At 42.1% G+C, this 14,377-nt stretch overlaps 1 protein-coding gene across 1 annotated transcript in view; it reads right to left on the bottom strand.

Annotated features, from left to right (window-relative positions):
* The window catches only part of TCERG1L (transcription elongation regulator 1 like), a 247,187-nt gene that overhangs the window by 20,981 nt on the left and 211,829 nt on the right, over positions 1-14,377 (bottom strand). The window contains exons 9-10 of the mRNA XM_006136638.4: positions 13,836-13,905; positions 5,002-5,137 (exon numbers count right to left, since the gene is read on the bottom strand). Coding sequence (XP_006136700.2) covers positions 5,002-5,137; positions 13,836-13,905 — 206 coding nt within the window. The remainder of the gene's footprint in view (positions 1-5,001; positions 5,138-13,835; positions 13,906-14,377) is intronic.

The following is a 14,377-nucleotide window of genomic DNA, read 5'->3' as shown; positions in this document are numbered from 1 at the left end:
TTTCTGTTACTAGTTTGAAGCCTGCTACACATTCCTTTCCTTTGGTGTCCTCTAGTCCTTCTATAATGGGAACTAATGGAGAACTTTTCTTTATGCATCCTCTCCACACCACTCTTGCTTTTATAGACCTCTATCATATCCCCCCTCTGTCTCCTCTTCTCTAAGCTGAAAAGTCCCAGTCTCTTTAGCCTCTCTTCATATGGGACCTTTTCCAAACCCCTGATCATTTTAGTTGCCCTCTCCTCTCCCAGCCTCTCTCTTCCCCTCTCCCACCTCTTTTTCCCAGTCTCGCCCAGTTTTGTTCAATAAAGAGAGATTCTATTTTTGACCACATGTTTTCTTTATTTTGTACATCAGGAAGGGAGGCTAGGGAGGGGTAAGTGGAAGGAGGTGAGGGAGGAATGGGGTACGAGCCCCCGATGGGGAGGACTGGGCTGGCTCTGCGGGCTTCTTGGGGTGGAAGTTCTCCTGCAGCCCCCGATATCTCCCTCCCCCCGGATGGCAGCCTGCGGCAAGTGCAGCCGGGCTGATGGCCGAGTGCTGTGATGTTCCGCGTGTGGGCACTCAGGGCACTCCAAGCCAGGACTGCTTTGCAAGCAGGGAACCCTGAGAACTGTCTGTCCGGCGTTGGGGTTGGGTCCCTTTAAGCACAGCCCTCGGTTAGCCTGAGACAGCAGCTCCACGCTCTAAGGCTGTGTCCAGACTCCATGCCTCCGTCGACGGAGGCATGTAGATTAGCCAGCTCGGAAGAGGGAAATGAAGCCGCGATTAAAATAATCGCGGCTTCATTTAAATTTAAATGGCTGCCCCGATCTGCCGATCAGCTGTTTGTCGGCAGATCGGGAGAGTCTGGACGCGATGCCCCGACAAAGAAGCCTTTCTTCATCGACACAGGTAAGCCTCGTGAAACCAGGTTTACCTGTGTCGATGAAGAAAGGCTTCTTTGTCGGGGCATCGCGTCCAGACTCTCCCGATCTGCCGACAAACAGCTGATCGGCAGATCGGGGCAGCCATTTAAATTTAAATGAAGCCGCGATTATTTTAATCGCGGCTTCATTTCCCTCTTCCGAGCTGGCTAATCTACATGCCTCCGTCGATGGAGGCATGGAGTCTGGACACAGCCTAAGTCCTCATCTGATGCCCTGCTGGCACTGCTTCCGGCCATCCTTAACCTCTGTTCAGGGTCCACTCTGTGTGGGCATGCTAGTTCGAATTAGCAAAACGCTAATTCGAACTAGTTTTTAAGTCTAGCTGCGCTAATTCGAATGAGCTTAATTCGAATTAACTAATTCGAATTAAGTTAGTTCGAATTAGCGCTGTAGTGTAGACATACCCTCAGATATCTGTGGCTCATTTTTTCAGATATTGTTGTGGATGCAGATACAAATTTTGTATCTATGCAGGGTTCTATAAATAAGAGTAAGCCAATCCTATTACCACCCAGCAGCAAATGGCCCACCATCGAGTTGACTGTAACTTGCTCCTCTGCAGAAAAAGAGGCTCAATTTTCAAGACTTGTGTTGTTTTCAGAGGATCTGCAGGATGCAGAGGCCTTTGTGCAGATGTTCTTTGTGTCTGTGCTGCTGCTCAGCTTCACTGGTCTCTAGTAATTCAGTTCTTGTGATAAATGTTCTTTCAGGGTCTTCTCTCTTCATAGAAGTGAGTTATCAGGCAGTATTAACCTGTGCTGCTTTTCCCTGATGCTTTGGGCAAAAAAAAATGGCTTGAACCCAGCCAGTCCATTACTGGTCCCACATCCCTGATCCTTCTTGCCATCACACTGCCCAGTCCCCTCCATGTCACTTTGCCCCCCGAGCATTCGCATTTGAGGATCATTCGGGGGCCTGGCAGCATGCAACAGCAGTGGCTGCACCCTCCCGTACTCCCCATGGCAGGAAGAACCACAGGGGATGCAGAGCATAGCAGAGTGAGCACACCCACCAAGTGTGCTCTACTTCTCCATGTTTCCTGATACTACAAGAAGTGCAGGGGCCGCCATTCCTGCCATTGCATGGTGCCAGGCACCCAAAGTGATCTCCAAATCCATATGCTCAGGGGGCAAACTTCAGGCCAGTAGTTGATAGGCCCCCTCAGCCCACCACGAGTCCTAGGCTGGATTGTGCAATTGCTCCAGCCAGGACTAGCCCAGAGTCCGGGAGTTTGAGTCCTCTGCCTTAGAGCCTCCGGAGTGCACCCCGCGACACTCTTCTGGTGGTTTAAAAGCCCTGGTGTTCCGGGCCACTGTCACCACTCCCGCAGCAATGGAAGTGGTGGCTGGGAGCCCTGGGGCAACTTACTCCTTTGCCCCTACTCCACCTCCATCCAGGCAGGCCTGGAAAGACCCCGTTTGGTGGGTAGGACCGAACCTGGAATGCCTGGAGCTAAATTCACAAGCTAAAAGGTACAAGGCTATTAGTGAAGACTGTAGAGCAGTGGTCTCCAATCTTTTTCAGCACAAAGACCATTTTTTGAATTTAAATGCAAGCCAAGATCTATCCCTAAGAAAATGTAGAATAAACAGTCTATTTATGCTATATAAATCTAAACTCAAGTATATATTACACATTTTGTCCTCTACTCATCAAGTCTCAGTGTGACACCTGTGACTGCATATTATCTGCTAGAAAAAATGTGTAAACAGTATCTATAAATAGGTTCAGACACTTGCCCTTTAAAAATTGTTAAAATGAAAATGAAGATGTTCTTATTTATATATCTTGTTACAATACTACAGGTTTTATATTTTGAAAAATACCTCTCTTTAGTCATGTCCACATTTACAATTGAGATTTCATAATGGTAACAAATGGTGACAGGGCATTAATCGTCCATAAAGGTTTGCTGCCTCTTGGGCTGAGCAATAGCGTGAAGGAGAAGGGGGTGGTGCATCTCCAGCAATGGGGTAGAAGCAGTGTTTGTGCTGGTGGGAGTCAGGGGAAGCCCTGGGGCCAACAGAAGCACTGGAGAGTCATGGTTGCCCTCTCCGCTACAGAATAGGTGTAGCAGAAAACACTCCATCCAGCCATGTGGCCGCTGCCCCAGCTCCCAGCAGCAACAACCCTCCAACCCACCCACCCCATCAGCAAACCCTGGCAGCAGCAACCTGCTCACCTATAGTCCCAACCCCCAGTGGAAGCCATGCCACTCACCTCCCTGGTCCAGCAGGAAGGTGAGTGATGCTGCACGGTTCTGCGAAGGAGGTGGGCAGGCTTAAAAAAATGTTGTGCGCACCATACAGGCGCACACTTTAGAGAGAACAGTGACTGAGACTGAGATCAACTGTTAGAAATGCTGCAGTTGACGGGTTGGAGATGACTGCTGTAGGAGAAACTCATTAATGTCTCTGGGTATGTCTACACTACCCCGCTAGTTCGAACTAGCGGGGTAATGTATGCATACCGCACTTGCTAATGAAGCCCGGGATTTGAATTTCCCGGGCTTCATTAGCATAAGCGGGGAGCCGCCATTTTTAAATCCCCGCTGCTTCGAACCCCATGCAGCGCGGCTACACGGGGCTCGAACTAGGTAGTTTGGACTAGGTGCCTATTCTGAACTACCATTACTCCTCGTGAAACTACCTTATGCAAATGAAGCCCAGGAAATTCAAATCCCGGGCTTCATTTGCAAGTGCGGTATGCATACATTACCCTCCTAGTTCGAACTAGGAGGGTAGTGTAGACATACCCTAAGTCTTCTTGGTGCTACTGGATGGGACAGAACACCACACTCAGAAGGTGTGTGGATTATAGAGGCACCTACGCTGAAGCCTACCCTCCTTCAGTAAAAGATTGAGTAGATGGCTGGCAGAGTGTTCTCTGTTAGAACCCTGGACCTTTAGAACTCATTTCTCCCCCAGCATGTAACAAGGTGAAGTGTTAGCTTTCAGGGCAACCTCCCTGGTCCACTTTTTTCTTTGTCTCATGATGGCATGGGTGTTGGGCAGGGCTGGGTGTGGAATTCTGGGGACATGCTGATTAATTTCAGTTGTACTGATGTTGTCACAGAGTATTTGAAACAATCAGAGGAACTGATGGATCTGTTTATTTTGTGTGTTTTTTAAAAATTCGCAGTGGTGCCTACACCACAGTGCTAACATAAATCTAAATTGAAAAATAAATAATAAACATTTTCTGAGTTTCCACTGTTTAAAATATTGCCGTGACAAACAACATGTATTTGCTGGAAGCTTTTACAGGCCACTGTGCCAAAGCAAAAAATAACTGCATCACAATACTCTCATTGCCAAAATTCTGGGATAAGATTATCTCCTCTGGTTCATTTTAGATTACAGATCAGGCAATTTTCTTAACAATTCTTTCCTCTTCTCTTTTCTTTTTTCTCTAGCAATCTATCTTTTCTATGCTGATTTCTTCATATACCAGTAACAGGAAAACATTCCACAGTGCCAGATGTTTACATGAAAGTGACATAAAATTGCATGTAAAAACGCAAGGATTAATTTGGGGGCTACAATTCCTGGGTGCTTGCTGTGGATTTCAGATTAGACATAGCATTTCTATAATTTATAGATTGGACCTCCCTGGTCCAGCATCCTAGAGACCTGACTGATCCTGGATAAGGGATTTTTCTGGACTATGGGAGGTCATTTCAGCCCTCCCACCCTGCCAGCTTCCTGGTTCCCCCCACAGCCCAACTGAACCGTGTGCTAGCTCACAGCTGCTTTCCAGCCCAACTGAACCATGTGCTGGCTCCCTGTACCACTCCCCTTCACAGCTCAGATGAGCTGTGTGGCTCTGCCCCCCTTGCAGCCCAACTGAGCCACAAAACAGCTGCTGTCCCCCCAATACAGCTGAGCTGTGTGCTGGCTCCCACAGCCCAGCTGAGCTGCACACTGGCTGGGCCTCTGCCTTCCTGCAGCTCTAGGGCTCTCTGATCCTAGAACATCCATGGTTAAGCCGGACTAAGGATGTTGCTGGACCAGAAAATCGCGGATTTTAGAGTTGCAACCTGTACAATACTCAAATAAATACAATTTCTTACCCCTCTTTCAAGAAGCATATCTCGGAAATGGGCAATGCGTTGTTCTAAAGGAAGAATAATTTGATCTGTTGATGTTTTCACGTTTTTCTCTCCCCCTTCAACCATCTCCTGATCAGCATTCTGGAGATCTTCCGTTCTTTAACAATGTGAGATATGAATAGTTCAGTAAATACACAGTGTACATTGTTTAACCCTCTACTTTCTCTATAAAGAGATTTAAATGCAGGAGATCTTTATACACCATATATAATATTGACAGCTAATTAGCTAAATCTAATGAGGGAACCTTTCAGAGTAGTGAATAGAGAAAATAATCTTATTGCTTTTAAGATTAAAAAAAATCAATGCTAATCTTTATTTTATACCCCCCTCCCCCCCATATTCCCTCCTAGAGGAAACAGTGTGACATACTGCATGTACACAACATGTAATGAAACATCAGTGAAGAGTGCCTCTATCAGTGCAAAAATCTTTGCAGACATTTATAATAATTTTCCAGGATGACTTCATGTTAGAATACAAAGCTGTTTCCAAGGAACTAATTACCATTGCATGAGCTTTTTACTCTACAAGATTCACTAGAGGATGACAGATATTTAGCATGACTGTGTTGACTGTAGGAGATAACATGAAATCATGAACATTTTTTTCTTAAATGTGTATCACTAAGATATTAAAAATCCATGGACAGATTTTCACCAGGTGTCAATATGTATAGCTCCCTAAGAAACAATGGAGCTGCACCGACTTACACCTACTGAGTATCTGTCCCATATATATTTTAGCTACGAATAGTGATTGCTAAAATAACAATTAACAACCCCAAAATACCACAAAACAAAACAAAAACAAACAAGATAACACACAGCACTTACAAACTAAAATTCACTATTTTTTTACTGCATAAGTTCAGCACTGGTAGTACAAGTTCTGCCTTAACACTGGCTTTGTGAGGAGTAACTACATCAATAAGCTAATCAGAAACTAAACTTCAAGTTGAAGTTGTCAATAGGACTATCAATAGCAGTTGCGGGAGGAGGGAGGAGGTTGTTGTTAGGTTTGTGTGTATGAAGCAAGTATTTGTCCACATGGACAACAGTAAAATCAAACTCACATCACATAGACTACTGACCATCCATGAGTATAGAATTACTTGTGGTCTCTTCTGAATTGGATTACAGAGGTAGAGAAGTCCACACTAAAGCCCTGGATTTGAACACCCATAATTGAATTGTGGAAGTATAAATCTCCAGTCTTTTTTTTGTCTTATTCCCATCTCTAATATTTATCAATATTCTGATACATGTTTAAAAGATAAGGGCCAAAAGATGCAATAATATTGGCCAATTTTTTCAAACATCAATGCTACAGTAAGGCACTTTATTTCTTAGTAGGCACTTTAATAAAGGGAACAAGATTACCAGAGGCACTGCAGTTCTCATTAAAGATAAATAACTTTCTGCATCCTTATTTGAAACTGTTGACCATTGAGTGGAGGAGGGAGGAAATAATCTCCAAAATGCTTTAACCTGCACAATTTGAAAATGGAAGAAGTTAAAATATTCTTTTCAGCTAACAATTTACATCAGTCAGTAATGCAATATGAGCCCTAGCATATTACCTGTCTTCCATCAGGTAATTGCATTGTACTTAGATCATATGAAAATTGTATTATATAGCATTGGCAGTTTCAAAGGCATCAAATTGTTACTCTTCATAATATTATGGTGACTTTTATATTGCATTAGCAATTTTCATTTTCCCTAAATCATAATATTTTGTAATATGATCCATGAACCTTCCACTCCAATTTCTCATATCCACAAAGAGATTTTTTTCAAGCTGAAACCAATGCTACTCAGTCAGCTAAGACAGCAGGAGAGACAGTTTCTCCTTTAGTTTGGTTAATTGAAAATGATCCTTTAGAGCAGACGGATTTTACATTTATTCTCAAATAAAAAACTACAATGAAGGCAACTGAAGCACTGACACAATGGATTCGAATTTGGAAATTTATAGATAAAGGACACATTTAAATAGTCTTGTTTTTTTTTTTACTCTATTCTTATCACAGTTTTGAAGCCTAAAAATCTCAAAATAGGAAATATTTTTATAGAGAGTTCTATTATTAAGTTGTGCTGGGATTTGCAGTTGACTAGCATGAATTTTCTATGGGGACAAGAATCACAATGAAATGAGGAATCTAGACTTTTACACTTTCAAAATGAACATGTCTGATTTACTGTAATATGTTTTTTGTATTAGATTCTGACCAAATATAGCAAGATAGCACTCCCTTTAAATAGAGTTACAAGCTTGTCTCCCAGAGCCTTTAAAATCTTGTATAAAAATTGCATTGGATCTTCTGAGCAGGTAAAGATATTAAGCCATATGTTGCTTTCAAATACATGCACACAGCTTCCACTGAACTGAATGTGAGTCACGTGGTAATCCAGAGACTGAATAAGTCACATTACATTATACATTGTGTCACATAAAATCTGAAAATTTTTCTCATGATCTCACAAAAAACAATTTAGTAGATATATTCACAATTTCTCCATATTTTTAAGCAATTAAGATTGAGCAATTTGAAAACATTACAGATAAATTCCAGCTTCTCGGTAATCTGACTCTTTAGAAAAAAATGTGCCACTTTTGTATACAAATAGTTTAGAGTGTTGCTTGAGTAAGTATTTGGACTGTATGCCATAGATACTATAATTAAACTGTATTTAAATTAAAATATCCAATCTGAACTTCCCAAGAAGCAATGGGCTTAAACTGAAGCAAGGGAGGTTTAGGTTGGACATTAGGAAAAACTTTCTAACTGTCAGGGTGGTTACACACTGGAATAAATTGCCTAGGGGGCGTGTGGAATCTTCATCTCTGGAGATATTGAAGAGCAGGTTAGATAGACATCTATCAGGCATGGTCTAGATGGTACTGGGGCCTGCCGTGAGAGCAGGGAACTGGACTTGATGACCTCTCAAGGTCCCCTACAGTTCTAGTGTTCTATGATTTAAATGTAAATTAAACTACAGTAATATGTATAGAACTTCTTGCAGACAATTGCTTGCTGAATCCATAACAACTGAACTGTAAGTTTAGATTCAGGACTGGAAACATTGAAAGTCTGTTGCAGTAAAATAAGAGTATTTCCATTCACTTCAGTGGATCAGGCCTTAACCTAGCTATTCAAAATGTAGTACCACTGCAAAAACCAATGAAAGGAAGAAAATTAGAGTGTGAGTATAAAACATTTCTGGTAATGTGCACCTGCCATATGAGTGTGAAACTCACAAAAGGCAACAGGCATAAATATATGAGGATTAGCAAACTTTAACAAAACAGTAATTTGTCTTACTGTGCTTTAAGTATAATAAACTGAACTTTGATGAAAGCAGATATTAATACCAGAATAAGACACTCAAATTATTTAGTCTGTGTTACAGGAATAATGTAATTTATTTAGGTCATATTACTTTAAATGATGGAAAATAACTGAAAAGCCAGTGAAGAATATGACAGGTTTCCAGACCATGGCTGAGATCAATTATGTTTATCGCACTCAACCACATTTGACACAGTAATTATCGCATATGGGTACAAAGGGTCTGATGTATTAAAGAGTTTATTGGTTGGGCTATTAGGGATTCAGGAGTTCTCAAATTCAATTCACTGTTATGCCAGACTTCTTAAATAAGGGTAGGCTAGTCACTCGTAGGAATGGGGGTATTAGGCTCAATGCTGTGCCTCCTAATGAAACCATAGTTCTAAGTTAAGTGCCGAGGCTCCCTATACAATACACAGGGAAAGATAAGAGCCTAAGACTAGGACTCACTGAAGCATAGAATGGAGCACTGCCTTGGTTAGCAAGTAAGTGTAGCCCAGCCACCTACCTTTCCTCTATTCTATTCACCGCCCTGTAATGTATTCTGCTTTACTGCAAGGAATCTATGGGCCTGAATCCTCTAACACATTTGCTCCAGCAGATAGATGAGGCTTGAGGCCTCTGAACTTTGGCATAAATAAACAGTAAGTCCAACATTCTGGGGAATTGGAAATAGAGTGTATGGGGAAATTTTGTCCATAGTGATATCAGAAAGCCACAGAAACATAAATTAACATCAGCTTCTGGAGGTTTATGGATGGTTCATCCAATTGCAAGAGTTCCATGGCAACGAATTGACATATATGATAATGGGGTGAAAATCATCAATATAGTGATCTATAGAAAAAACACCTTAATATTAGTAAGGAGAGGATATACAAAATAAGGAAGAGGGAAGAAAACCCTACTGAATATGCATTATACATGGCAATATCCATATAACATATTATAAAAATGGCATAACTTCCTGTGGGCAACAGGAGAGACAGATGTATCTTTTGAGTGCCAGAATAGTGACCATTGGTGCAGATGAGGAAAGAGAGAAAGATGAGGAAGATAATGGTTTACATTTTTTCAAAGGATGGTGTGGATATGGATGTCCAGCTATCTCTCTCTTCTTTACTGAGTTACAGTATGTGTCTTGCTAAATATATTAGCATATAATTCATTTGTGAATATAAAAGAGTTAGTTCGAACTAACTTTAATAGGCGCTACACTAGCGCGCTGCTAGTTCGAATTTAATTCGAATTTAATTCGAACTAGCGGAGCGCTTAGTTCGAACTAGGAAAACCTCATTTTATGAGGATTAAGCCTAGTTTGAACAAGCTAGTTCGAATTAAGGGGTGTGTAGCCCCTTAATTCGAACTAGTGGGAGGCTAGCCCTCCCCAGGTTTCCCTGGTGGCCACTCTGGCCAACATCAGGGAAACTCGTCTGCCCCCCTCCCGGCCCAGGATCCCTTAAAGAGGCATGGTCTGGCTACGGTGCCCGTGCCAGGTGCAAGTCTGCCAGCACCCAGCCAGCAGACTCTGCACCTGGCACGGATCGCGCCACCCACCCGATGCCCCCCAGCCCTCCCCCTCTTCCCGGGACCAGGCTGGCGGCTCCCGGGAGCTTGCCCGGGACCGCAAGAGGCAGGCACCCACCTGGGCTAGTGCGGACATTGTGGACCTCGTCCACAACCTCCGCACTAGGCACAGGAAAGTGGCTGTCTAGGGCAGGAGAGCTGCCAGCCTGGCCACCCAGGAGCAGGTGTGCATGAAAATCAAGGGGGTCCACTGAGACCCCCGACCCTGAGCGCTGAGCTTACAATGGCCGTACTGGGTCAGACCAAAGGTCCATCTAGCCCAGTAGCCTGTCTGCTGACAGTGGCCAACCCTAGGGACCCTGGAGGGGATGGACCGAATACAGTGACCAAGCCATTTGTCTCCTGCCATCCCTCTCCAGCCTTCCACAAACCTTGGGCAGGGACACCACTCCTACCCCCTGGCTAATACCACTCCATGTACCCAGCCTCCATAACTTGATCTCATTTCCCTTTAAACTCTGTTCTAGTTGTAGCCTTCACAGCCTCCTGCAGCAAGAAGTTCCACAGGTTGACTCTTTGCTTTGTGAAGAACAACTTTCTCTTACTACTTTGAAGCCTGCTACCCATTCCTTTCCTTTGGTGTCCTCTAGTCCTTCTTTATGGGAACTAATGTAGAACTTTTCTGTATGCACCCTCTCCACCCAACTCCTGCTTTTAGAGACCTCTATCCTGTCCCCCCTCCGTCTCCTCTTTTCTAAGCTGAAAAGTCCCAGTCTCTTTAGCCTCTCTTCATATGGGACCTGTTCCCAATCCCTGATCATTGTAGTTACCCTACCCTCTCCCAGCCTCTCTCTTCCCCTCTCCCACCTCCTTTTCCCAGTCTCCCCCAGTTTTGTTCAAGAAAGACAGATTCCATTTTTGAACAGAATTGTCCTTTATTTTGTACATCAAGAAGAGGGGCTAGGGAAGGGTAAGTGGAAGGTGGTGAGGGAGGAATGGGGTACGCATCCCCGATGGGGAGGACTGGGTGGCTCTGCGGGCTTCTGGGGGTGGAAGCTCTCCTGCAGCCCCCCAATTGTCCCCTCTCCCCAGATGGCAGCCTGCGGCAAGTGCAGCCGGGCCGATGGCCGAGTGCTGTGATGTGCCCAGTGTGGGTACTCCGGGCAATCCAAGCCAGGACTGCTTTGCAAGCGGGGCACCCCTGAGAACTGTCTTTCCGGGGTGGGGGTCGGGACCCTTTAAGCACAGCCCTCGGCTAGTCTGAGACAGCATCTCCACGCTCTATGTCCTCCTCTGATGCCCTGCCAGCACTGCTTCTGGCCATCCTTAACCCCGCTTCAGGGTCCACTTAATGTGGACGTTCTAGTTCAAATTAGCAAAATGTTAATTCGAACTAGTTTTTAGTTCTAGATGCGTTAGTTCGAATTAGCTTAGTTCGAATTAGCACTGTAGTGTAGACATACCCTGTGATAGCAGTGCTCCCCATAATAGCAAGATAACAATTTTTTATAAGATAGTTATAGAAAAAGTGGAAAATGTAAAGGTAGGGTCAAGTGTGGGGCTCTCAGTACTTTTCAATTTATGTGCATATCTTGTCATAAATTTCAAATATGATAAAAAATGCACTATTTGTTACGTTTATTGAATATATTGTTCCATGCAAGAGTGAGAAAACCTTGCTATCAAACTCAAAATGTAATATTTAGGCAGTGTACTTTATAGACTGTATGTAATGATCTTGTACTAGGTGCTATTTTGACTTCTATTGCTATGTATATTTACTCCTGATAGCAGTCTCTATTACTTGTAAATCAAATTACCCTTGGGCTGTGTCTACACTGGGCCACTTATTCCGGAAAATCAGCCGCTTTTCCGGAATAAGCTGCGAGCTGTCTACACTGGCCCTTGAATTTCTGGAAAAGCTACAATGCTCTACTGTACAAAATCAGCCGCTATTCCAGAAAAACTATTCTGCTCCTGCTCGGGCATAAGTCCTTATTCCGGAACACTGTTCCGGAAAAGGGCCACTGTAGACAGCCCAGTAGTCTTTTCCAGAAAAAGGGCTTTTCCGGAAAAGCAGCCTGCCAATGTAGATGCTCCTTTTCCGGAAAAACTGAAAACGGAATAGTATTCCGTTTTAAGCAGTTCCGGAAATTCATGCCAGTGTAGACACAGCCTTGGAGTAAAGAGCAGAAAAGATAGCTTGCCATTCTTTATGCACAGTTTACTATGGGTAAAATTCATTTGTTGTGTGAATTGCCAATATAAAGCTCTTTACAGTCATTGTTCATCACCCTGGAGCTTCCTTAGTCCTTGCTCACTCTGTTTGCTGTGGAAGTGGTCTCTTTACTGGCTGCACAGTGAAAGCTGAGAGAGGAATGGCTGAAAATAAGCCAGAGGACCTATATTTATTCAAGTGGTGCAGACATTCTGCTCTAGTGCATAGGGTGGGGAGGGCTGTGCTACAATTCAGTGGCTTGGGAGCCAGTGTGTGGAGGTGCATGTGATTGCCTCAACCTGAGTGGCATTTATGCTTTGGTTTTAGAACAAAAATATATATTTTATGGACTTTGAAAAGAAAATATAGAGCAAAAGGTAGGTCAAATTTGGGGTCTCCCAATTTTGACAGTGCCCTTTTAAATGTAAAGAAGATAAGAGACCATAAAAGAATCACCTTTTAAAATATGAATAAGTAATGGAAATCCAGCATACATGGGACAAATAATCTCTGTTCATAAGTAGGCAGTGGAGGAGTCACTGTTTGACCTCCTGACATTCTAAGTACATTTTATATTGTCAACACACAGATATGGAATGATCATGGTTTTCTCAAGATTAAGAAAGAGGAAAGTCTGTGACAGGAGTTCTTGGAACTTTTAATTTGGATATATTAACAGTGGGAGGTTTTAATAGTTTCTGAACCAGCTCTTGTTATTTGGTTTTTTTTTTTTTTAAAGCCCATTTTACTAGAACATTGAAAATAATCACTTACACTGACAGGATGAAGCCATGACATATTGAAGAAAATATGCAAAACTGCCAGTTACCTCTATGAGAGCAAGTAGGAGCAAAAGGAATGCCAATGAAGTCAATAATATTATACTGGTAAAAAAGCAGTGTAAACGGAAGACAATTAGCCCCACAATATTCATCTTGGAAATGTAGAAATACTTGTGATTTCTGTTCACGATTTTCCCAAACCATGTTAGCTGACAGCTAAACAGACACCATTCTGCAGGCAATGCTTATATCATCTTACATACCGCCAGTATTGTTAGAAATAGTTGACTATTTCCTGGAATAGGAAGGAATTCCTCATTAACTATTCTCATTAACTATTCTAATAATTTTAATTATTTTTGCATAGAACTATTTTTGTTCTGGTGTGACCCTGTGCAAAATAATGTTGGATGAAGACTTGTAATGAGGGACAAATTAAGTAACATTAGTAGAAGCATGTTGAAATACAATAAAATTTAGGAAGCAAATTATCTGCTGGTTAAATGGACACAGTTTTGATGGAGTTTTACTTAGTAAAACCAGTAGAAAATCTGACATATTGAGGAAAATCCTGGCCCAATGGAAGTCAATGGCAAAATTCATATTGATTTCAGAGTCAGGATTTCGCTAATGTATTTAATAGTAACCATTTTTCTTGAAGCTTCATTTAATCATTCATCTGTTCTGATGTAAACAATTTCCAGTGATAAAGGGATAGTTGCGATCTATGGGAAATGATTCTTTTAAAGCACAAGAGGGACAATCAAAAGAATAGACATCTTGAAAATTATCACAGTTGATGTCTGCATATAGCTGTGCAATGAATAATAAATTAGTTTCTTCTTAGTGCCATATCCATAGTAGACTTTGATTTTTCTATAGAACATATGGGTTTAGAAACAATACAACTTACTTATTTCTCTTGCTTTTGGTGTTATGATCATCACTTAGTTCTTGTCCAGAGGAAGTATCACTTTTATCTGCTAAAGAGAAATACATAAAATTGAAATAACTAGACAGTTACTATCTACACAAAAATAAAAGTTCTAGATGTCTCCCTTCACTTGTCATTTTGTTCTGATACTACTCATATTTGCTAGTTTCTGCTATTTTTTTTATTCTTTTAACATTAGAATATACATTATAAAATCCTCATAGATGAGCTTATCAAAACAGAGTAGTCAATACCAAAAATTGACAATTTTCTTATTTTTGCCCCGAAGAGCTTCTCACTGTAAATTTGTGATTTTTTAAATCACATTTGCCTGAACAACTGAAAAATAAAACCACAAAGTTGTTTATGTAACATTGTTATTTCAATGCTAACATAGTGAATTATTTGAGGATGTTCACTCCCATCACAACAGCTTCATTTTTCCTATTTTTCATTCCCATGTTACTGAAACACAATGCTGCTTTCTCATTAAATCTGACACACCGTATCGGTATGGAAGC

This window comes from Pelodiscus sinensis, chromosome 8, assembly GCF_049634645.1.
Source record: "Pelodiscus sinensis isolate JC-2024 chromosome 8, ASM4963464v1, whole genome shotgun sequence".
Classification (NCBI taxonomy): Eukaryota; Metazoa; Chordata; order Testudines; family Trionychidae; genus Pelodiscus; species Pelodiscus sinensis.
Note: the sequence above shows the minus strand (reverse complement) of the source record. Positions and strands in the feature narration are given on the sequence as shown.